The sequence below is a fragment of the Rissa tridactyla genome, chromosome 4 (assembly GCF_028500815.1).
Source record: "Rissa tridactyla isolate bRisTri1 chromosome 4, bRisTri1.patW.cur.20221130, whole genome shotgun sequence".
Lineage (NCBI taxonomy): Eukaryota > Metazoa > Chordata > Aves > Charadriiformes > Laridae > Rissa > Rissa tridactyla.
In genome coordinates, this window is record NC_071469.1 from 18,840,569 (window position 1) to 18,866,503 (window position 25,935).

The 25,935-nt window shown below is 39.9% G+C and overlaps 1 protein-coding gene across 3 annotated transcripts in view; it reads left to right on the forward strand.

Moving 5' to 3' along the window:
• MOB2 (MOB kinase activator 2) overlaps positions 1–25,935 on the forward strand; it is a 121,084-nt gene that overhangs the window by 40,402 nt on the left and 54,747 nt on the right. The window contains exon 1 of one of the 3 annotated variants that reach the window (XM_054197596.1): positions 18,480–18,629. The exons of the other annotated variants lie outside the window; for them this stretch is intronic. Coding sequence (XP_054053571.1) covers positions 18,592–18,629 — 38 coding nt within the window. The 5' untranslated portion in view covers positions 18,480–18,591. Of the gene's footprint in view, positions 1–18,479; positions 18,630–25,935 lie in introns of those variants that run through there. 3 annotated transcript variants of the gene reach the window in all.

The window sequence follows — 25,935 nt, forward strand, 5'->3', positions numbered from 1 at the left end:
GGGGAAGGTCAATATGAAAGCTCAGGGCCAAGAGTATTATAGAATGGCATGGCTTCAGATCAGAGGCCAAACATCTCACACCATACTTGCTGGATTTTGGGCTACTTTCTGTGAACCCCCCTCACAAGTCTCTAGCTTCCATCTAAGTGTCTGGTTAGAAAATCATTGACTTAAGTAGAGTCCATCTTTCCAGTGGTAAGGGAATGGCTGTCTCAGATCATAATGGTGTGGTTTATTGTGTCTCCTTATGTTGCATTGACTCCATAGCTGATAGACTTAATTTTCAAGGGCAAATCGTGCCTGACAAACCTGGCAAACACTACATCAATAGACAAGGGGAAAGCAACTGACGTCATTTACCTGGACCTGAGCAAAGCCTTTGATACTGTCCCGCATGACATCCTGGTCTCCAAGCTGATAAAATATGGGTTTGATGGACTGGCAATTCAGTGGATAAAGAACTGGCTTGACGGCCGCACCCAAAGAGTGGCTGTCAATGGGTCCACGTCCAAGTGGAGGCCAGTGACAAGTGGAGTCCCTCAAGGATCAGTACCGGGACTGGTCTTGTTTAATATCTTTGTCAGCGACATGGACAGTGGCATAGAGTGCACCCTCAGCAAGTTTGCCGACGACACCAAGCTGGGGCGGCTGACATGCTGGTGGGAAGGGATGCCATCCAGAGGAACCTTGACAGGCTGGAGAGGTGGGCCCATGCCAAGCTCATGAAGTTCAACAAGACCAAGTGCAAGGTCCTCCATCTCGGTCGGGGCAATCCCAAGCACTGATAAAGGCTGGGCAGAGAATGGATTGAGAGCAGCCCTGAAGAAAAGGACTTGGGGGTGCTGGTGGATGAGAGGCTCAACATGAGCCGCCAATGTGCACTAGCAGGCCAGAAAGCCAGTTGTATCCTGGGCTGCATCAGGAGAAGCATGGCCAGCAGGTCAAGGGAGGTGATTCTCCCCCTCTACTCCACTCTCGTGAGACCCCACCTGGAGTACTGCATCCAGTTCTGGAGCCCCTAGTAAAGTGCTGGAACGTGTCCAGAGAAGGGCCATGAGGATGATCAGAGGGCTGGAGCCCCTCTCCTATGAGGACAGACTGAGAGAGTTGGTGTTGTTCAGTCTGGAGAAAAGAAGGCTCTGAGGAGACTTTATAGTGGCCTACCAGTGTCTTAAGGGGGCCTACAAGAAAGCTGGTGAGGGACTTTTTAGGATGTCGGGTAACGGCAGGACTAGAGGGAATGGATTAAAACTAGAGATGGGACGATTCAGATTGTACGTTAGGAAGAAGTTCTTCACCATGAGGGTGGTGAGACACTGGAACAGGTTGCCCAGGGAGGTGGTGGAAGCCTCATCCCTGGAAGTTTTTAAGGCCAGGCTGGACGGGGCTCTGAGCAACCTGATCTAGTGGGAGGTGTCCCTCCCCATGGCAGGGGGGTTGGAACTAGATGATCTTTAAGGTCCCTTCCAACCCTAACAATTCTATGATTCTGTGATTCTATGATTTTAGTATCTGGCTCACTCCCCCTATGGCTTATTAGGTGGTCTGTAACTGATTCCAGTTTAAAATAATGTAGTTTCTGGATCAGATTTTCAGTTCATGGAATTAGCTTATTCTAGTAGTAGCCAGCCCCTGGTTGTGGATGTATAAATTGAATTTAAACAATTTCTGATGAACCTACACCTTTTCTAATCTGTTGAGAAACTAAAGAAGGGAGGAGATAAAACACAAACCTCAAACCAGTTCATCAGCTACAGCTATTACACAGTAAATGATTGTAAATCACACAGTGGACATTTCATAAGAGCAGGTAAATCTCAATTAGATGATCCCAATGTTTCTGGGAGGAGCTATGGATATCATCATGCAGTTAGTATATTATCCTAATGAGCAAATAGATCACACCCCTTAAATGAAAGGAGTTATGTGAAAACGGTTTGAACTATTTGAAATTATATTATTATGGATCTTTTATGCATCTCTCTGAAGAAGATTGGCTTCTAACTGTGTACAAGTGTTAGGAAAATAAAAGTAGTGTACATGATAAAAATCTGGCCAGGATATGGAATATAGCTTATTTATAACATTTGGTTTTCAAACTATCCCATAAAGGAGTGGTGAATTTTCTTCAAGATATTTTTTGTATGATTTTTGGTCAAAATGAGACTGAAGATATCCTCTCACAGGCAGTGTTATGACAAATGTAAATGATAAAATCAATGGCAAATCTAAAGAACAATAATTTGACTGAAAAAACACCACTGCAAGTGTGATAGTGCCACTGCAGTGCATAATATTCCCTCTAGATTGTGTTGCTTTTCCCAGCAAGGAAGATGCTTTTTTTTTTTTTTATTAACCTTTGAAGGACAAGGCCAGGTTTTGCTTAATTTTCTCATCACTTCACTGTTCTGATCATTTGCATTGAGATGCTGGATTTTTGAAGTTCTACCTGAAACTGGGAAGTTTTCTGTGCTGCTGCAGCTTCTGTGTAACTTCTGCTTTCCTGCTCTAGTTGGGTTTTACTAAAGTTCTGCAATTTGTTCTTTCTCTTGCAGAGCATTTCCTAAATTAATCTTTTTAGCCAAGAGCTATGTTAAGAGTATTCCTGATAGCTCTAGACTTTAAATGGAGAACTGGCTTGCTTACTGCATTAGATTTCAAAATAGTTTATGCCTAAATATATTCTACTCTGAAGCATCCAGCTTTATTTCAGATTTAAACCCTCTTGGGTCTTGGAAGTATTGTTTCATTTATATAGCTATAATAAATCAAGTCATGCCATAGCCTTTGATATGAATAGAGTTAAAGGAATACTGAATCAATCTTACTAAAACTTATGAAACCGTTGTTCAGTGAAGCTTCAGTTGGAAACAATTTATTTTTTTGCATTTTTCTACTTATTTTGGCAAAACTTTTGACTTTCTTAAACAAGAGAGAGAGAAGTCATTTTCTGAAGCTTGTATGTGAATGGATAGCGTTGGCGATAACACTGTGTTGGTCTTTAAGAAGGACTAGTTATATAGGAGATTCATAGTTTGAGAATAGTTCATTGTAGGGTGGTGGTCCTAACTGAATTTGAGCGCATAAACTACTGTGTTTCTGTCACGTTTCAGAAATCTCTTGCAGATGACAGGGATCAACAGGACTGAAACTTATCACCTACCTTTTTCTTCTACATCTGCTTGTCAAAATAGCATCTGCTTCATTCGTAGTAAAAAAATGAGGCTCTGGCTGTCCATTACAGCATTGTTTAAGACCCCTTTCCTTTGCCCTTTTATTGGCTTTCTGCAGCTTTGTAGGGAGTAGATTGTATAAAGCACGCCCCTGGAAAGCAGAGGCTGTTAAAAGGTTTAAGACAAATTTGTTTGAAGACAAAGAGGGCATTGAGGAAAACTGTGGTGAGGGATTGAAGGGCTTTTGCAGCGCAACAGAGCCTTGTCTGTGCAAGACCCAGCCTGCCTCTAAGTTCCAGCAGGCTGCTGAGAAGCAGGCCAAGAAAAGACTCTCCAAGACCCTGTTCCCTTCATCTGAAGTCTGCCATCTGGACAGAGGATGGCTAGAGGGTTCCTGGAACATATAGAAAGGAATCTTGAGGGCTGAAAATAAATGCCAGTGGAGACAGGAAGTGTCTGAGACTTTGGAGGGTTGGAGGAGGGGAGCTGCTTAGCATCGCTGCTCTGTAGGTCACAGAACTGCTAAGGATGAGAGGCAGATAAGGAGAGCCTCTGTGCTGCACTTGGAGGTGCACAGCCTTTCCTCCGCAGCCTAAGCTCCCCTCCATTTACTGCTTTTTGTGTGTGAGGGCATTTTAGTTGTTTGTTAGAGGGTTCATCTGAGTGATGGGGATCTTTTTCCCCTTTGTAGGAAGGGGTGCTTAAATTTGTAGCTCTTGGCATAGTAGGGATTTTGAAATAGAAAAGGTTTATAGAAAGATGCCAGCTGGTGTTAAATTTTATCTTGATGCTGCTGTGTTTGAGTTGTCACGAAGCTGTGTGGTACTTCAGCGTGGTGTTTGGCGAGGTCTGTTGCAGTCAGGTCAGATGATGTTACGAGAGGACTATGCTGCCTTCAACGATTTTTCTCATGTAGTAAAGCCAATGAGCTGGGATACTTTATTCCTTTAGAGTACTTTAGTAAGTGTTATAATACTGGAGAACAATATTCTTCCTTTCTGGGTTATGACAGCGGTGCAGTCTTTGCATTATTCTCAGAATGGAAATGTCAGTGAATCACACCACCCATCTTTTCTTCCTATAAGAGCCTCTCGTACCTCCAGAGAAACCTTACAGTGAAAGTTCTTTACATCACCTGTTGTGCATTTTTAAGGATAACCAGTCAGATAATGGTGAATGTTTTTGCTTTGTGTGCTGTCCTGTAAGTATTAAGTTGAAACGAGGTAAGTTTTAATTTTTCAAGATACTTCAAAGAATGTGGTCATGAAGCAGCTCCTTCCTATTAGTGAGCTTTTCAAGGCACACAATAAATGACTCTTCACATGATTTCAGGGCCATTATCATCTAAAGAATGCTCTTAGAAGGCCAAGACATTGATTCTAGAGAAAGTTAGACTCTGTGTAGAGCTGAGTGGTTTTCCTTCACTAAATGCTTATGAAAAATGAAAGTGAGAGTATCCTCAAGTGTTTACTGTATATCCCATGTAAGGTGGTGGTACACTTCTTATTACTGACCTTGGAAGTAGAGTGTGCATTAAGGGGCAGTTCTCACTGCCAGGCTAGAACTGAGCGGTAGCAGAAGGTCTTTTCTGGGTAAGAGGAGATTTATCAGGTTTTATGAGGTACCTGCACTGGCAGCCTTCTTTGTGTGGTCACCGCAGATAGTTTATGGTTTGATTAAAACTTAATGGGGTAATGAGGGCATGATACCTAAAAGTAGAAGGCGTAGGTTTGGAATGAGGATAATGTCAATAAAGTAACAGTAATTTTCAGGTTCCTCACTGTACTTGTTCAGTAAATTAGGCTGTTAGCCTAATGTTTTAATACAGTTCCCTGGTATGATTATGTAGCTGAAACATCATTTTCTGGCAGAAATCTTAGTATAGAAATTCTAATTTACACATTGATCAGTAACTCCAAATTAGAAAACCATATGAATATTATAAACTTCTTGTAGTGGAAAAAGTAGATCCTTCCACAGCAACGTCTTTACTGCTCGAAGGTGTGTTGTCATATCCCTCTAAATGACTCATGTATCATCACTTACAGTGTATCAGTAAGGACTGTAATTATTTCAGAGGCTTTGCACACGGCTACCATTTGAATCTGTATTTAGGGGAAGTGCAGGTTATCTGTGCTCAGGTTAAATTGTTCTCCAGCTGCAGTACGTATTTCAAACTCCATAGCACAGAGTATTAGCTGCATAGCGTTGCAAAGTGAAATACCTATTTACAGTTTTAAATGCATCTTGCTCTTGAGGAAGAAATAAATAGTGGATAACGTGATCTCTGTGCCAGCTCGTTATCTTGCACATGCTTGGTTTTGTTTGTTGTTTTTATTTTTAAAAATCCTTAAATGTTTAGGATTGCATAGTGGTAAACTGGACTCTGATAAATTTAAGAGGAGTGTGATGTGTTCTTTTCTTTTTCAAACTTTTTCCTGAATTTCATTAGTCCTTCTGTAGAGCAGTAAGTTGCCAGAAAAGGAATTTCAGTAGTCTGTCAGTGTTTACAGGAGTTATCACTGATTCTTCACTGAAAGTAAGTCGTGGTTTTTCCTATTGTGCTTAACTTTTGTTGTTATTGTTGTAAATGCCAAGATTTTAAGTTGCTGTCTCTTCTGCATCAGTAACTTCAGAAATTTTGTAACTTTTCTTGGCTTGTGGGGTATGTAATTGGAGCACAGTGCAATATGACAACATGAAGAGAGCAAATCTTTCTTTAGATACGAGGAAAGAGCACAGAATTGATTTAGTATAATTTTGAGCCAAGCTTGAAAAAAGTCCTGTCTTCTCAAGAAGCTTGTGTAGTTTATGGCAGTGTTTTTCACCTTTCTGTCACAAGAAAATATATGTAAAGACCTTTTAAACTGAATCTTTTTGCACTGCCTATAGAGAAGGACAAAACATAGTTTAAAGATTATGACACTTAAGCGTTTCTAATACACTTAATCAAAACTTATTAGTCACTTTTCCTCTTGGAGCACTTGCTGTTACACTTTCATGGAGTTTGTGAAATTTGTCATAGAGTTTTTGAGGAGCAAAATGATGATGTTTTGTTAAAATACCTGCAGGTGAAAGGTGGAATTTTGTGTAAAAGGATTAATGTAAAAACGCATGCATATGCTTTCTTTATAGCACGTTATTGCTTTATGCGTGAGCCATAGGATGAACTCTCTTTTTGTTGTCGTGGATTATTTGCAATAGCAGGTTGCTGGTCAGTGATAGACATAAGGGAAGCAATTGTTTTCTATGTGATCATGCCAAAATAAAAGCAGTGGGTGTGGAAGAGAAGGAAAAGATGGCCTCGAAAATAAGCTTGATTCTAATGTGTGTGTGTAAAACTTTATAGTATGTGCACTTGAAATTATCTTGGTCAATAATTAAATAAAAAATGGTGACCTGTATTAACAAATGTCCAAGTGTTGTAGTGACAATCCATAAATCTGGTCATAAGTATAAAATATCAATCAATCTTTAGGAGATGGGGGGAAACTGGAAGAGGCAGAGACGTTATAAAGGTAAGGCAAGGATTCTGGCCCTAGATTTATAGTGTTTTGTAGGTGCTTGCATAATCTTTTATTTGGCACTTGTGACTTCAGAGGTAGAGATAAGGCATCTCACTTGATTATGCAAATTATTCCGCATATGTTGTTATTTAAGTGCAGTGTATAAGGAAAATGAAATGCTGTAATAAATAAATGCTGACAATCTACAACAAAGCTTTATAAGACTTGATACATCAGGTATAGGCCCAGAACCATTTCATGCCCTGGTAATGATTCATAGGAAACTGAAGAGCCTCAGTTTTTCACCACTTATGAAAAATAAAGCATTTCATCACTTAAAATTGAAATAGGTATGTTTTTTAAACGTTTGCAGCAAAACTACAGTAACATCCCTTTCTATCTTTCACTGCTCTGAGCTAAGCTTTATCTTATTTTATGTCAATGTAGTGAATTTTTTTGTTTCTAAAACAAGCAGATAATCTATTATTGTATTAGGATGTGGAGAGTCCGGTGGTATGTATCAAAAGAATAAATCTTCTCATTGAATTAGTTGTCAGAGGGAAGGAATAGAACAGGAATGATTTTCTGAATGATTATCTAGCCCAACTTTTAGAATAAGAAATGGGATTTGAGCTGTTGCTGTACAAGGTGATTTGTAAATAATGTGTTGGGTTAAAGCACAATGCTTATTTGATGCTCTCAATATGACTGTAAACAGCTGTTCTGGGAATGCAGCAATCAGTTCAGTATCTGTTCTGGTGACTCCCTGGGTCTGAATTTAATCGGAAACGGAGAGCTCTGCTAACCTTTTTAAAGATTTTTCTTCAGAAATTTGAAGTAGCTGGAAAAAAGAGATGAGGGTTGCAGGTTGGAACGAAAGGCAGGTCAAAGCTGTTGAAGCCATGCGTGGTTAAGTTTGCTTTGTACTACGTCTTCATAGGCCCTTTCAGTTGTCAAATGGGCACCTGAAAAACTGAAGAAACCTGGGCTGGCGCAGGAGCTCGAAGCATAGGTGTGAAAAGTACAATATAAAGGTTAAATACAGTCATAGAGTGAGTATGGCTGCAAACTACAGATAAGAAGAAAGCTGGACAGGTAGGGGGAGAAATGCCAGCTCCGCTGGAGGCAGCAACATTTCCAGTTATTAGAGGTTTCCTCCTTTCATTATCTGGAGCTGAACCCAGCAGTCATCTGCCCAGCTTGCTTGTCTAGGCTAGCAGAGCAAATGCCACGGTAAAGATGCTCACATACTTCAGTATTGAAACTGAGAGTGGTAGCAGTGTCTGCTCAGGTGGCAGAGGTCTGCCGTGGAACCAGAATTTCATACTTTTGTACACTTCCAGGATTTGAAGATGGTGGAGCTCTGCAATATAGAAATTATTTACAAAAATCGTTTATAATCCATATGTGCTACAAGGCTGCTTTAAGGCCTGCAGTCTTTAACTGTTGCTTTTTGAAACCTGAGTTGCTTGACACTGCATGCCCAAAACCGCTTTAACATACATCTTTTTGGATATGTACTGTGCAGCTAAAATCCAGGGGGGAAAAAACCCTTATTTATTAAACTGGTGATATCCCTTAAAAGTCACTGTGAGTATATAATTTTTTTAAAGTTTTGATTATTGAACTAGAAGCAGTTTTAGGACAACCTGTGCTGCATCTTAGTATTTTTTGGTTTTGCTTCTAGACATGACATGTGTAGCTGCTAATTATTCTTTATGCTTTTACTTACTTTTAATTTATGTGACTGCAAAGATACAGCCAGTTGTTGTTTGCTAATAGGTCCTTTACTTTTTTTTTTTAAGCTAAAGAAATGAGACTTACAGTATAGGTGAATGTTAACATTCCTTGGTAGATAAGCTTGCTCTATCTCTTTAAATATCTGACAGAAGATGGTGTCAGCTGGACAAGGGCATAGTGTGAAAATGGCCCATTATGAGCTACTCGAGCTACTGGAGAGTTTAAACTCTTACTCGGCAACACACTACTATTTTGACCCTAAGCAATTTAATCCATCTTTGTCTCATTTCACTGTCTAAAATTGGAGAATACTTCACATTGCAGAGATGTAAATGGCTTGGCTAATGTATGTGATAATTGACCTTTGAAAATTGCATGCTAATTGTATAGTTTTTGCTTGCGTCCTGTTCACCGCACTGAAGGCAAGACTGCTTTTTATTACTGTAGCTCAGTAACTTTAAGCAAAATTATACGAACTTGGATTAAAAATCCAAGCAAAATAAATAAGTAAATAATAATAACAATAACAAAGTGTTAGATAAATAGTGGATATTCCAGAATAGCATGTAAGGAAAATCCCCCTTCTCAATTTGCTGTGCAGGCTTTCTTTTGCCCATCTGTTGGTAATCTAAAATTATGTTTAGAGTGGGTTTAATGATTGGCTTTTGAATTAATTCTTTTGAATCATGAATGTAAACTAAGAACTCTGTGATTGTGACCCTAAACAGTGTGCCTTATAAATCCGAAGTTAAGGTTAAATCCCCAGTGTGTAAGTTGAAATTCTATAAAAGGGGTGTGCGTATAGAAGGAACAGCTCAAACAAGTACCCAGCCTCCTCTTGAAAATAAGTTCCCAACCTCTGTGATTGTCAGGTCTGTGTTTCAGCCACCACAGTTAATGAAGCTGTGTTCTAATGGAAGTATATGGGTAAATACAACAAGACAGGTTAAAATGTATGACTGTATTCGTTTTAAATCCTAGAAGAAGTAAAGATGAAATCCATAAAGAGGGGAAGCACAACACAAGTGCAATCTTCAGTAAACTGGCTAAGTCAGTAGAAGACACTTGTTATGGGGAATGTTGTGGGTTATATGAGATATGTACCCTTTGACATGCTTGAAGAAATAAAAAGTATTTGACCATCATATGTGCATGTGAAGGTCTATGTGGGACTAAACTGATGATGATTAAAATCTTCCAGGAACACTCAAGAGTCTGTCAAAGGAAAGGACGATACCACTTGAAAAACATTATGATTCTGAGGCAACTCTGACCTGTCACATGAAGTTTTGTGACTTCGTTAATTTGGCGGTCAGTTTTTCAAATTCAAACCAAGTCACTTCTTGGTTATTCAGTTTTCAGCCAAAAACTGGTTCTCTCATCTAACCTGGGTCTTTGCAGCAAGACTAGTCACTTCCCTTAAGTTCTAGGTAATAGCACAGTAAAAGGATAAAAATTCTGGTAGTAGCTTAGAAATTCTGCTTTAACATTGAGTTACACCATTTTTTGGCAGGAAGAAAATGTTTCATTCCCAAAATAGGATTATTTTGCTTTGTTCTCCCAGATCACCTGTTGACTACTGAAGTGTATTGCTGTATCTCTGAAGGCATTTAAGGTCAGCTTTCTAGGCTAAACACTTTTAGGACATAAAACTGCATACAGGGATGGGATAAATTATGTAATTGAGGCGTTAATGATTGCCTTGGACTGTAGGTTTTTCTGTTGCATAAGCTAGATGGACTACTTCTGAATAAATCAGAAATGCGTCCAAGCAGGAGTTGTACAAAGTTTGGATGAAATTTAGTGGTGGGTGTACATTTTTTTAATTTTATTTCCTGACTTGAGAACGGTAGTGCATAAAGTTAGAATCTAGTAATTAGGCTTTGACTGCAATTTTGCCTTGAGAGCTGAGCTCCCTGTTCAACAAAAATCTTTAGAGAAAGTATACGTGTGTGCACAGATGAGAGAATGAAGGGCAGTTATTCAGAACTGAAATGCAGCTTCTTTCATGTAAGACGTATTTTGAAAGGCGCGAGGTGTAAGCAGTGAGGTTTGAATTGAGAGCTGAGGACTTCTGAATTATGTTATTCTTTGGTGCTTGGCTTTACCTGAGTTACTTCAACTCATAAAACCCTAGACTTTGTATCTGCTCAGTTTCTGGCTGTCCAAGTGCTTCCTGAAGTGTCACTTGCTGTTTTACGCTTTGGGGAACGGAGATGCCAAACTGGAAGACGTGAGCGAACTGGTAGACGTAGCAGATTCTCCATTCCTGGCCTTAAACCAAGTCTAGCATTTATACCTACCAGCTATTTGATACTGAAAGTCCAGTATTCTGGCCTTAATAGAGTTTTACTTCACGTTCACTGCTGTGCCTTAGCTAATGCAATGAAAATGCACAATACAGATGGTACCCTGCATGTCTTATCCTAAGTAATGCAGAAAGACAGAAACAGTAGCAAGGTTTTGATTCTGTTCCCAAACCGTGTTTCCTTTTATCTGTTCTGCTTTATAGCCATTTCCTCCTGGGTTTTACTAATGTAATGACTGTAACAGCCACTAAAATGACACAGGTTGCGGGGATTGAGGGCTTTTTTCCAGAGTGCTATAAGAATTTCCAAAATTGCTGTCGAAATGTTAGTTCATGTTCTGATGTCCTCAAATATGAGGTCCAGACTCTGACTGGGGTGAAGCATCCTTGCCTTTCTTTGACGGATAGATGACTAGGGGTATGCCTGGGATTAGTCTACAAGGATTTTTTTTTTTTATGAAGATTCAGGGTCTTGCAGAAATGTGAATAGCAGCAGCTGAAGTCCAGTTTGTTAGGATCACCTAAAAAGCCAACGTTCAGATGACTTATGTTGCTGCCTTTTGACATTGACACTCACGGTATTTTTCACTCTGTGCTTAATTTCAGATAAATTGTTTCATTATGCCTATTAATTTAGAAGTACAGAATAATCTACAAAAATAATACTGTATTCATTTGTTTTGAGATAGCCGATTAATTTCCTTCTCTCTGAAGATCTATTGTATAAAGCATGTCTGATAAGTGACTCTACAAATGCAGGATGTTGATTTTTATGATCAGAATTTATTCTGAAATATTAGATTTTTCACTTCTCTCCTCTTTTCATACCAGTTAGCGGCTGGTTAGTTTACAGCTTCTGGTTATAGTTGTCTTCCTGTAATACATGTGTTTGGCTTTACAGGTTTTTTTTGCTAATCTTTAGTGTCCCACCCCCTGACCCCCACTACTTACAAGCCCTCTTTCCCATACATTATCCCCTTGGTCAAAGCCAACTATATTCCATGGGTGCAGAAGTGCTTGTTTATTTAAATTTGTACGGGGTACAGATTTGCAGCGGGCTGATCAGTGTTTCCCTTCCCAAGTAAGCATTTTTGCACAGATCTTTCAGACCCATCTGAATTACGAACTGCAAAAGAACAATTTAGCTGCTGGGAGATTTGTTGTCTTTTGCAGGAGTAAATATTAAACTTAAGTAAATAACTTTCTTAAATTTATATTATTTGGCAAAAAGAATCTGCATCTGCAGTCTGAACTTGGGACTTAAGTTAATTTCCTTTACCCTAGTGTGAGAGGAACATTCTAGAGTCCCATCAATCCATGCAGCGGCAAGGATAGTAATGGGAGACATGAACCAATCTTTGAGGGTGCTGGAAAGGATATGCAAGGGCAAGCTCATAAGTTTAAAAGGAGATTCAGAGAGTAAGAGCCTGACACTTTTCATTTGTTTCAAATTACAAATATTTTAATGACCAAGCACATAGTTGTTGTATATCTTACTACCTGTTGTACTCACTAACTTATATATGGCATGCAGTCTGTCTTATAAAATTTATACCCTTATTATCCAATTGTATTTCCTGATGCCCCTTATTTTTAATGATTTGTTCTGTATTTGGCCAAAACTACAGCCCTTTTTGAATATATGAAGAATTTTCCTCTCTTTCCTTTGTTAAAGGAAACAAAAGGTTTACTTGTGGAATACCAGTTTTCTGTATTGGAGTCAGGGTACTGCTTTATTAACAAAACCACTCTTGTTTTAAACTACTAAAAATTGCTTGTAGCTTTTAGCACCTTAGTGTGAGACCACTTAGCTAAATTAAAAAAAAAAAAAAAAAGGAAAAAAGGAAAGAAGCAAGTTGTGCAGTAGAAAACTTAACTACTTTTTCTTTCTGCTTGTTTTATAGACTTCAGGGATTCATACATGCCTAATTGTGTGTAGTTAATTTTAGCTAAAGTCTCCTTCTCAGAAATTTCTCTCCCGTTCTCCCTCTGTGGTACTTCCAGACTTCTCCTGGATTGTATCATTAGCTAAATTTTGCAGCAGAGACTTTTATACCGACTGGGACTTCTTGGGTGGGGCATTTTGGTAAATCATACAGTTGTTTCCTGTTCTTGGGCTGAAGGGGCAGTGCCTGCTCTAAATTACCTGCTTGCTGCTCCTGCCAAGAACATCAGTCTTCTCTTATTATTTATTATGTTACTTTATGAGCCTTCCTTTGAGATGGACAAAGTTTTGGGGGCTGATCTGAATGGGGGTCTTCATGGTCTACAGCCATTTACCACAGCTATATAAATAAGTGTTGTCCCTGTGGCCGGTGTTAATGCCCATCTTCGAGAAGCAGGGCAACTTTCATGTCTCACTGAAAGATTTATTTTGCCACAGTACTTTAACCCTGTGTAAGGACCTCTCTTTTACACTGAAACTAATTATTAAATTCTGTCTAGCTGCTTCGGTTTTTAAAATCTAGAAATCATTTAAGACAAGTTAAAAATAATGCAGTCGAGCACTGTGAAGTCTGATATCCAGCTTGCATTACATTAACTCTTTTGGACAGCCCTTCCAAAGAGTGATCTGTCCGTGTTCGTTCAGTCCAAACCTACCTCCAAGAAACTGCCCAAAGTGGGGGATCAAAGCAGGCGATGTGCCAAAGGTTTGTGTTTCAGACAGTCTGGCACATGCTGAAAGCTTGGTCTTTCTTGTACTAAGCCACGGGCAGATGTCCATTAAGAATGATTAGGCAAAATTTATATAAAGGCCTTGTAAAATGTCGTGTGCCCTCCCCCCTTACTTGAGAAGTTTTGTGTGGGTGTGTATTTTTTTCTAAATTTATAAACCCTGGCTTTTGCCCTCCTCCGGTAGAGACTGGTCACCCACCCTTTTCCGTTTCCAGGCGGATTGCTTTTCTGTTATTTCAGTTCTGTAACTTTCTCCAACACTGTCCTGTTTTGCTTATTATGAAGTGCTTGCAATAACCCTTTCAGTGCTGCTGTCATCTTTGCCTTAAATCAGAACTGGCTGTTGCATTCATTTAAGATGATCTTCTCTTAAAAAGCAAGTTAAAGACTTCTCATGTGTTACAGCTTTCTGTTTGCATACATGGAATGTGATATGGTTTTCATTTCTATTTTGACTGTTGTGGTGTCCCCACACACAGGGTTTTTTCTTTTCAATACTAAGCCAAAAGCCCCACTGAAATGGGACTTCTTTTCAACTTTGGCAAAGAAATCCCTTCAGCTCTCAAGCTGAGGCAGTACTATCTTCATGTGCAGAATGAATTAGCAGAATTTGGGGAAGACACTTGTTTCCAGCCATGTCTTAGTGTCAATTTTCCTGTTCTTCTCCTCCTCTTCTACTTTTTCATTCCCTATTCAGTAACAGTTGATATTGACCTGTAAGCTCCTTGTTTCTCTAATATCAGTGTTTAAATTAAGCCTGAATTAGCTAAGTAGTTAAGTAGAAGTAAAGTGAACCTGGCTGACCTGCTGTTTGGAGCCCTGTGTGATGTATGAACTAATACAAAGTGCTGTAAGTGTATAAGCAGACCAGAAAAGTAGACTCAAATTTGTTTCTTGTTACAATTCTGTGTTTCATTGATTATCCTGGGAATTAACTTGGCCAGCCCTTAAGTGCAAGTTATGTTGCAAGACAGAAGAAAACAAGGTTAAGCATTAGGTTAGTGTGTATTTTCCAGAAGAAAGTGAGTAAATTGTTCTCTTCAATAGTGGGACAAATTCAGATACATTTTTCCAAAACATTGGGGGGGAATGGGTCAAGGATACATGTATAAAATAACACTAAATGCTGGAGAAGTAACTTTAACACTTGTGAAAAAGCCATGGCTCTGGAAAATAGGGTACATATGGGCGCACTGTCTTCTCTCTTTCCTGACCAGATGTGGAGAACTGAGGTTACTAGTGAGTGTTTCTTTTTAGATGTAGATAGATGTTTCATTCATATGCAAAACTCCCCCTGGATGAATAATTAAGCTCTGAGTGTACTGTAAGTCTTTCCAAGTAGTAGAGGACTAGCTATTCTTTTCTGTACCCAGCTTTTTACTTAACATGTACGTTTCCTTATTAAATGGACAATTTTTTTTTAATAGTAATTGAAACAGAGATCTCTTAAAGCTGTCTTCAAAGCACAAAGTTTTTCAAAGGAGATGGTTGAAAATGGTAAATCATCCATACTAATTTCTGTTGTTTAAAGAACTGTACTTTGAGCTAATGTCCAGAGTAACTGGGCCAAATGGTCCTGTTGAAATTCCCCTCAGAAGCGGAGCAGTAATTGGATGAACGTTTAGCCTGGGAACAAATAATACATGCTAAAGTTTATGGATTCTGCTTGGGGAAAGGAATAAAAGAGAAGTGGGCTGTAAGAATGCTTTATTTGTCAGAAGGGATCTTAAGGAGACATAAAGATGTTTTCCCTCCTCCCATGTGTTTTCACCACAGTAATGATGATTCAGCTTGTGTACGCTCTCTGGAATGCGTACGTGTCAGGAGAGAGAGGAGAAAAGGATTTCTTTAGGTGCAGCTCATTAAAATTACTGTAGGAGATAATGTGTATAGCATATTGCCTCACCATAGAGTTGCCTACTGCAGCAAGTTAATCATCATTATTTTCATGTTGATTAAAAATAAGGTTTGTTTTTTTTTTTTAATCTCAAACCAAACACATTTCTCCAGAAGACCTCTCTGAAGCAGGCATTCATTGTTTGTGAAGCAGTTGTGTTGGCAAGTAGGCTTTTGCTGTGTTTCTGTGGTAAGTTCTTTTGTCCATGATAGCATTTTGGGATCCCAGCATCAATGTGGCTGGCTCGGGCTCTGATTGGACAGTTTATATTTAGTTGCTGGTTTCCTATAATAGCTTTCAGATGGAGATGTTAAAGAACACGTACTGTACCCTTGTGCTACTGTAATCCCTGTAAGAGCATGGGGAAGTGAAAAAGAAAAAAGCATTGATGTCTTTTGGCAGAAGCAGAATTTAGAAAAAACATCAGCTGCTTGCAGCAACAGAATGCTGAAATTTATTTTTAAGGAATTAAGTAGCCAGTAAAAACAAAATGCTCAGAAAATCTGTGGGTGCATTGCTTACGTTTTGCATCCAGAAAGGAGCTGAAAAAAAAAGCTGTGGAAAGGTCTGCTTTTTTAAATTACAAAAATTTTGATTCTCTAGTTTACAATAGTACTCAATTGCTATTAAGTAATGTCATCAGACACCACCCCATGAAAGCTCCTGTGTTCCCCATCTCTGGTGCCCTTCCAATGCAAATTAGTAGACGCCCCAAAAACCCCAGTGTCATATATGCTTTAATTATACTGCCAGACGCATCTTTTCAGTGGGGCATGATTGATTTCAATTAAAACTGAAGACATAACAGATTTACTCTGAGTCTGGGTTCAAGACCACCTCTCCAGAAACTTTTCCCCAGGAATCTTTGCTTCCAAGAAAACTGAATTCAACTTGTCGTTTGATTCTGCGTTTGCAGAGTCTTTAGAAATTATCTTTATGTAAATTTTTTGATTTATTAGCTTTAACTACTTTTTCTTCTCTAAATTATTAATCAAATTAATCATCCTAGTTTTCCTTGGTAGGCTTCCAAGAACATGTCTCTGCTCTATCCAGTGTTGGTAGGTAGCTGCCTGCAGGGACCTAACTTCTAGCTCTTCTGTGGTCTTAGCAAATCTTCACTCACTCCTGAGGGACAGCGGGAACTGACCATAGCAACTGGAAGAATCAGGCCCTGCTACCAGCCAGCATGTAGGTAGGATCTTTGCAAAGTTGATGGTTGAGAAGAACACAAAGTTTAATGCTTTCCAGTGACGCATATGATAAAAGCGGAGTGCTGCCACCATTGTGGTGGTAATGTATTGGACCTATTTGCAGTCCTGACCAGTGTAATTTGAGGGGAAAAAATCTAAAGCATGCTGTAGTCTGCTTTGGCTTGAGCTAGTTTGCCCCATATGGTTACACAGCAAAATTGTCATTCTTTCTTCCAGCTAGTAATAGAGCAAATCACAGAAAGCTAGGGATGAGAGAGACCTGGAAAGGTCACCAAGTCAGTCCTCAGCTCTGGAGCAAGATCATCTCAAAGGCCTGCAATCATGGAGACTCTGTAATCTGCTCCTGTACTTATAAAACAAACAAAAAACAATGAAACAAACAAAACCCCTCAAAGAAAAAAAATCTAATACTAACCTTGTTTACTTCTTGCTAAATTCAAGTGTCTTTGTGATGGATACAGCAGGAAGAACATTTTGTTTCATTTCTCTTTACAGCAGTGTTCTACATCCTTGGGAAGTGTTATGTTGTTTTCCTCCCTCTGTTTTCTCATCTGTGAGATAGATTATAATTCTTCTTGGTGCTCCCTGTGCTCCAGCTAATTCTGCATCTGTCTTCTACTAGGGTGCCAAGGGTTGGGCACAGTACTCCAGATGAGGCCTGATAGATTCTGGGCATTACTTTGTATCTTGCAGACACAGCACACTTGTATGGTGCAATCTCATTGCCTTTTATCAACCCTTTTTTCTCTCAACATTTGTGATCTAATCAGTCCCTGCACGGGTATACTTGATTACACCTAACTGTATAAACTCAGCCACCTAGAAAGAAATTAAGCAATTCTCCTATTTTGTGGCTGTTTTTCTATAACTGTTAAATTTTCAGATGACAAATCTGAAAGAACAATGCAAAGATGGGATCAAGGTGAAAACTGAGTTTGATAAACATATTGTCTTTAGATATCTGGGCCATTAAAATACAGAATAATGTACTCAGGCCAGAGTTCTGTGGGACCCTACCCATTGCTTCTCTCTGTTTAGGTAGCAAATTTTATCTTTATATTTGGCTAGTGTGCCATTTTCCCATTATCCTAGAGTAGTTTCACCTAGGCCACAAGTGGCAGTCATTTCAACAGTCATTGTTAAAAATGTTTTTCGTGTGATTTGTTACTTGAGTCAGTGTGGATTTGCTCACAGACAGTAAATGATCAACGATTATCTGGAGCAATTTTTGCTTTGTGTGGTAGATTCGCCCCTCTGGTCCAGACGTTAAGCTGTGCAGCTGTTTAGTTCACAGTGATCAGGGAATGGTAGGGTGAACAGAACGGGAAGGGAAACAGCCTCATCGGAGACAGTGCTGTGGTGTGATTTATGCAGGGCAGCCTGCCCAGGACTGAACTGCTAGAGGATATTTTTCTCTGTAGCGTTCGAGCGTGACTTTATTTCTGCCTGTTTTTAACTTTCTACAAGGAAAATAAACCTTCTAACCACTACTCGTGTGTCCCTTTCCACGTGTGTAGTTTCCAACTTGATATTAGGGGGAGAAAAAACACAAAAAAGTCTTGAGTATTTGTTATTTAGTGCTTCTCGTTTAGTTGCCTTGTGCTCTGAGGGTAGTGCTGAGTACTTGAGTGATAGTCACAGCAGGGCTTGTGAGAAGGAGAGAATAGATCTGAAGCTGCTTTCAGACTAATTGGAAGAGGAGCAGCTCACCAATAAAAGACAGCTTTCTGCAAGATTTATTCTTGCACGCGTAGGGACCAGTTAAGGTATTTTATAAAAACCCTTTCTCTGTGAATTTTTGCTACTTTTCCTTGGTGGGCTCCAAGGTATTGTTGGAGGTGTGTTGGGGAGATTTTACACCTCCAGACTCTTGTTTGGCTGCAGGCAGTTTCCTCTGGGCTTCCTGCTCAGTGGCTCTGGTGGCGGTTTCGCATTGTTCCTCACTGATGACTCAGAGAAACAGGAAAGAGATCCCCTGGCGAACAAAAAGCACAACCACCAAACAGGTGCCTGTATTCTGGGCTAGCAGAGGACAAACCACCTCACTCTGGATTTTTTCCTAAGATTCTTATCTGCAAGTATGAGACTCAAGAGGAATGGTTCATACACACTGAATGGGTAAGAAAGAGCCTGCATCCTCTTTTGAATCTTCATCATTAAAACTGCGTGAAAACGGAAGCCTTTATTTTTCTTTCTAGTGACGGGGTACATGAAATAATGACCAAGTCTTTTGTCTCAAAAAGAGGGGAGGATCGCAGCATATGAAATACACAGCTTATTTAGCTTTCTTCTGCATTTTGTTAGATTTGCTTTTAAAGCGTGTGCATTTGGTGGGGGCAGGTTAGAGTTGTCTGTGTGTTAAAATGAAGTGGATCTGCTCAGTAAAACCACCACAGCATTAGGAACTGTGTGATAATTATTTTAAGCATTTGCCAGTTAAACACCCCATGCTTTTGATACAAACAAGAGCTAAACTCATTAAATGTGGTGCTCCCTGGTAGGGAATACAAATGATTTTAAGTTTAGTCAGTTAAAAAAATTAGTTTAAGTAGTTTCAAGTACTTAAAACTACTCTGAGTTACTTTACTAGTTTTGTAGTTTTAAAAATATGGGTTTTTTTCTCTCTGCTGTTTAGTACATTCTCTGTTACTGAGAGGACAGTTACTGTAAAGATAATAACTAACTAGATATTCCTTGTTTAAGGAACCTTTTTGTAATAAATTGAAAATAAGCAAAAATGTTTTTTATATAATTACATTTGATTTCACTAAAGCCGATTCTTGTATGTCTTCATACGATGTAAGTTTTATTTCTCAGCCCAGCATACCTGAACTGAAGAGGACTTGTACTTCCACAGTGCTGTGTTAACTGTTCATTAGTACCTGGTAGGTGACTTGACAAATGAAGAAAGTTGTTAGTCTCGGGAGTGTCATTTTACTTTGCTGCTGCGTCTACCCTTCTGTCCTGAGTAAGTGTTGCGATAAGCGCTCCATGGTGCAGTTGGCTTAGTGCTGCATTCCTGAAAAGCCCAGATATATCTCAGAGTACAAGTGTGCAGACTAGTCCAAAACTGCCTAGTTGCTTTAAACTCATGGTCCATTGCACACTTAATTGGCAATCTCTGCACAAGAGAGGCATATAGCGGTGCAAGCAGATCAGATAGGAAATACTTTGGCAGTGTCGTTCAGCTGGTCTGCACTGTTTTTGCCTGCACTGGCTTGCACTATGCCACTTAGAAGGGTCCTTTGCTTTGCCAACATAAGCTTAAATTTGATTTTAAAAAAATTTTTAAATTAGATTTGGATTAGGTTTTTTTTTAATGGCAAAATAGATGGATGCTAACATCTTCCTGGCTTATGAGTATTTTTTTTATAACTGTAATAAAAATTTAAATATCCAACTGCATACAAAATCAAAGATAATTGAAAGTTACTACCTTACAGTATTTGGTTTTAAGCTGTAAGACGAGTTTTTCACTCAATGAGATTGAGTCTGTAGTAGATAGAAGTTTAGAATGTATTAGCATTAGCTTGTTTTTTTGGCAGAGGCTTTTGACCCTTTGAGAGACTATCTAAATTTAGAGAGTCAATTAAGAAATGGTGCTGAAATGCCAAATGTAACGGATATTGCTTATGTTAAAGAAATTTCTTAGATTTTAGTTACGGGAAGCACAATCTTTAATTGATTTGAGGTTTATTAAAAATGAGTGTGTGGTATAGAACTTCAGGGAAATAAGTTGTGCAAGATCACCCTGTGCATCTGTTCTGCCTTGTTCTAACTTGCAAGATGCTGCATAATCATTTTAAGGAATTTCACTTGTTGTGGGCCAGTGCATACCTGGCATTACACTTTACAGCCAGCATTTAACTGGAAGTATTGTGTTACAGTGAGTAAAACCAGTGGCACCCAAATGCTTGCATGAAAAAGAAGCTTCAACTGTGAGTTTGTGGGAGACTCCAATATTATCTGATTCTAACCTGCTGATGTGCTTTGCTCTGTTAAACAACTGATGCTGAGGAGTGAATTTATCTAATTAAAGAAATTCCTTTTATGTTTATCTCTTGCCTAGATGGTTTAATAATGCAAGGTAATGGAAAAAGAGCTTCAAGTATGTTTTCCTGTTTAGCTTAAACTTTTGGCCTGTCAGCAGAAAGGCTTGTTTTGATCTTTAGGGGTTTTTGTTTGGGACAGCGTGTTCCACTTCTCAGGTGGAGTGGCAGCCTGTTGCGCAGGTCACTTCAGGAGAGGGGAGCTCATTGGGGTGGAATGTTGTAGGGCAAATACAAACACTGCTGGAGCAGGTACCTGCACATGGGGAGGACAGAGTTACTGCAGGATTACTGTTTACAGTGTAGTGCATGAAAACCCACCTTCTGTTTAACAGAAGGTACAGCCAAACGTGAGTACCTCAAGATAATCGGTGTGTTCAGAGATGTCATTGCGGAGTATGGTGATAAACTCTGAATCAGGCAAGGTGGTGTTATGCTAAATGTTTAATAATGTTAAAACATAGAAGTTGTGCATCAAGAGCAATAGGAGGGCATACATCAAAAGTCACTTTGTTTGGCACCTTCCTACTGTATCAAATCTTATTTTGTAAACTGGAGCTATTGAATTTGCAGGAAGTTCACATTAAGGGGCGTAACAGCACTTGTAAGGGAGCACAAGAATTCTGTTTAAAGCCTCAACTTTTAAAATGAAAGTGCAACTTCTTGTTCTCCTTTCATACTGTATCCAGATGTTCTTAAAAAGTAAATAAATCATGCCTAACTCATTAAGTTCTTGCAGATTGGTTTATCAAGCTCTAGATAGTGTTTTTGGTTTAGGTGATGCTGGTATCTTGGATGAGGCAATGAAAAAAGGTGGTTGGAGAAGCCCAATCTCTAGGATACAGGGGTTATGTGAAGAACCCCTAACATATTTTGCATAAAGATGCTCACTTTTCCTTTTAATAGTTCTCTTTGACACTATAAGGTACTCCCCAAAACTGCAAATATTTGATCCCATTTTCAGGAAAACCTTTATTCTTGTTTTTAATTGGTTTGTAAACAAGGAACTGTAGCAAAAGTCATAGCAATAATTAGGTTTTTTCCTTTGGATATGATTTAGTCAGGCTCTGATTGTGCCTGTAAACTCATAGAGGAGGAAGACTGGAAGGGGAGCTGAGATACTTGAAAATGTTTTCAAACCTACGTAATAACAGCAAAAACCTCCCCCTGCCTGGCCGGCCTTTCTCCTGTTCCATTGTATCTCAGGTGATACTAGTGTAAGAACTGTACACATATAAACTGGAAACATACGTAAAATCCAGAGTTTCACTTAGAAACAGTGATTCATGTGTATTCTTTGAGCAGGTCTTGCTGGACATGGGCATGTTTGCTCTTGCTTTTTGAAGTGGGTAATGTGGAGACAAAGGGATCTGCGATTCATCAGAGGACACAGTTAGGAGACCTACCTTTTCTTGCTGAGACTGAGGTAGAAATCTTACCTGCTGGCATCCCTTTGACAATGTTGTTAAGTCAGCTTTGCTGTTATGTGCTAACCTGCAGTGTGCTGATTATATTTCTTTGCATTGCAAAGTTTCTTTTTATAAACGATCCCTTTTGAAGGTCATCTTAACTTGGGAGATATCCCTTTATTTGCTTGTTGTTGTGTTTATTGACAGTGAAAAATGCGCTGGCACTGTAATTGTTTCAGTGTCACTTTTTCTCTTTGCAAATGTGGTTGGGGTTATTTTTGTCTTCTCGACCCTTTAGAATTTGTAATTACTGATAGTCAGTATCAGTCTTTGCACACTGGTAAGTTGTGAAATAACAAATAATGTTTATTACACATCTATTTCCTCTTTTTCTCCTAATGACTTAAGTTTAAGGAAGGGTATAAATCCAAGCATGCATTTTGCAAGATTTGACCTCAACCCACCCAAAACAAATACGTAACTTGAACTTTGGTGGTGTGATCTAAGCTTCCTGTGCTTTTTAAAATCCTAAGGTATGGGCCTGCGCATTCCTATAACCTTTGTAGTGGTGCAGACAGAACCATGCCTGTGCTGGTTTACCTTCTCAATGGCCTGCCCGCTGTAGGAAAGCTTTGCTGCAGTGTTAAGTAGAGTGTGCAACTGTAGAATTAAAGAGCTCCTGTGGACAGTTGACAACTTGCTGACCTTGCTTCAAATATCATAGGATATACTGATAAACGGTTTACTAGGTAAAATTGCACCCGAATTGGGATTTCTTTATGACCCTGGTCAGTGAGCCACATGATGCCTCATCACTCTCTTCTGCTTGGCATGGCAATTTTGACAAGGCTGTGCAGTGTACACTTGTTCTGCAATATTTTCTAAATCAGTGCAGGTTTAGAAGGTGGAAAACTGTCTGAAGAATACCAATGATCTCTGCAACTCCTGCATAGCAGCCATCCCAAACTCATGGTAATGGAAACTGAAACGCATGTGCAAGAGGTTATTTATTGAAACAGGATAGTTTGGGTTGCAAAGGACCTTTAAAGGTCACCTTAGTCCAACCCCCCTGCAATGAGCAGGGACATCTTCAACTACAGCAGGTTGCTCAGAGCCCTGTCCACCCTGGCCTTGAATGTTTCCAGGGATGGGGCACCTACCACCTCTCTGGGCAACCTCTTCCAGTGTTTCACCACCCTCAGCATAAAAAATTTCTTCTTTGTATCTAGTCAAAATCTGCCCTCTTTTAATTTAAAACCATTACCCCATATCCTATCGCAACAGGCCCTGCTAAAACATCTTTCTTCTAGGCCCCTTTTAGGTCCTGGAGCCTTCTCTTCTCCAGGCTGAATAACCCCAGCTCTCTCAGTCTGTCCTCACAGGAGAGGTGCTCCAGCCCTCTGACCATTTTCGTGGCCCTCCTCTGGACCCGCTCCAACGGGTCTGTGGCTTTCCTGTACTGAGGACTCCAGAGCTGCATGCAGTACTCCAGGTGGGATCTCACCAGAGCAGAGGGGCAGAATCACCTTCCTCAACCTGCTGTCCACGCTTCTTTTGATGCAGCCCAGGATGTGGTTGGCTTTCTGGGCTGATAGGGCACATTGCCGGCTCATGTCCAGCTTTTCATCTGCCGGTACCCCCAAGTCCTTCTCGGCAGGGCTGCTCTCAATCCCTTCATCCCCTGGCCTGTATTGATACTGGGGATTGCCCCAACCCACATGCAGGACCTTGCACTTAGCCTTGTTGAACTTCATGAGGTTCACATAGGCCCACTTCTTGAGCTTGTCTGGGTCCCTCTGGATGGCATCCCATCCCTCAGGCGTGTCAACTGCACCACTCAGCTTGGTGTTTATAGCACAAAATAAAACGTTTAAATGTTAATGAAATAGTTTTTATCTTCTCATCGTTACTGTACCTGACTCTGCACTGCTGAATAACTTGTGTGGCATGTTTTCCTGGGACATTTTTAAGTGTCAAAGGAATGTAGCTAGACTGTGCATTCAGAAATCTGGCAGGGATTGCAAGTTTTGGAAATGCAGTGTTTGCAGCTGGCATCTTGGTCAGTGCCTGTGCTGCTGAAGAGCACTTGCTCAACCATCTTGAAAAGTTTGTGTTTAACTTGTGATGTCGATGTTTCAACTGAGAATTCAAATAGTTTGACATCTCCCTTCTCCTGCCCAGTGCTGCCCTGGGCCCTTCTGAAAATGCTCTTTGAGCTCTCTCTGCTCGGAGATGTTGGGTTTTTGCTCCATTCATCTCAGGACTATGTGTACATGAAGGTGATTATATATAATCAAAGTCAGAAGTAACCAATGCCTTGAAACAAATTAAAATTGGACAGGGACAAAATACTTAGGATTATCTTAATGATTAATGGACGCTCAACTGACTGTGATAAAATATTGTTGGCCCCAAGATCTGTTTCCTCTGCTCTGAGCCACTACTTTAAACTAATGAGTCTTGATTTTGAGCCAAGCACTGAAATTGTAAAAGAATTTATTTTTCTTGTGTTCTTCTGTCTTGTACTGATGCAGAGCAAGCCAAGGAGCAAAAGTAGTATCTTATGTTGTTTTGCCCAAAAAAAAGTAGAAATCGAAAAGAACACAGGTCTGCTTCAGAAAGCTTTTTTTTTTTTAAGTATCATTGCAACTACAGGAAAAATAGCATTAAAGGATGTGACAAACAGCTCATGAAAGCCTGTTGAAGTAGCTCATCTGGCAGACAGAAGTAGTGTGAACACCCAAATGTCTTATCTGAGGAGAAGCAGCTGTTTGAACTGCTTTACAGGCCTCCCAAATTGCCACAGTTTCTATAATGAAAAAAGGGAAAATCTAAGGGTAGCAATTCAGACTGTTATCCTTGGAAAGCACGGCACAGATTTATCAGATTAAGGACAAAAATGTAGATTATCCACTTCAGTTTTTGTTGGACTGGGAATCCATTTTTGGAGAGTCTACTTTAGAATGCTTTATGGTGTCAAAACATGTAAGCCAAGATGCAACATGCCAGCACTGCAACTCTGCCTGAGTCCAGGTGATCTTGGTACTTTCTTGGTCATTTGTAGCCCTTTGTGCTCATTTGTAATCTAGTTACAGGTTTGCTTTTCCATGTCCCGAAGCTGACAGTGATTTTCATTCAGTATGCTTCAGTTACAAAGTGAAGTGGTTTCTCATGTGTCATTAAAATACCCCTTATTTTGTTCTTTTTTTTTTTTTTTTTGAGGAGGAGGGTTACTGCTGTGTGTGCAGGGATGGCATTTCAGTCATGCATTTCAATGTTTCAATGCAGACTGAGATCTGAGGATGTTCTGACTGCTGGGTGCATGTAGAGGAAGAACAGTTTCTGAGGAGAAGCAAAATGTGGCAAACGTTCTCATTCACAAACAGCAGAAGTTTCTTTATAAAATACTTTCCCCCAAGTCTCCCACTCTGCTTCCCTGCACCCCAAGTTTGCCGTCTCATTACTGCTTGGTGACATAGCCCAGTGACGATGGCAGGATTTCAATCTAGCCCCTTTTCCCTGCAGACTGCAAGCAGTGGAGCCAGGAAGGGTTGCCAGCTGTTTCTGACCGCTGCTGCATGCTCTGTGCCTTGGGGATTAGTTAGTGCAGGGTCTGGTTGCTGTGCTCTTCCCAGGGCTCTGCCTGAGAAACACCCCTCTTACCGTACGGCTCTGCCGTAGCAACTGTGGAGAGGGGTATGGAGCTATCAAAAGCTGGAGGAGGAGAGTGATGATGAACCACAAAGGTCTTGAAAGCATGCAGTAGGGCTGACAGTAGCCTTACTGTCACCGTCTGGTGACAAGAACTTACCATTTGCAGCAATTCCACCACATTTGGGCATTATTTATGTATCCTGGGCAGTCCCGCTACTGTCCACCTTACATGAGGAGGTGACAGTATGTTTGCCAAGTAGAGGGAGATGGAAATATGGTGCAAAATACTGAACCACTTCTAGAATTGTAATT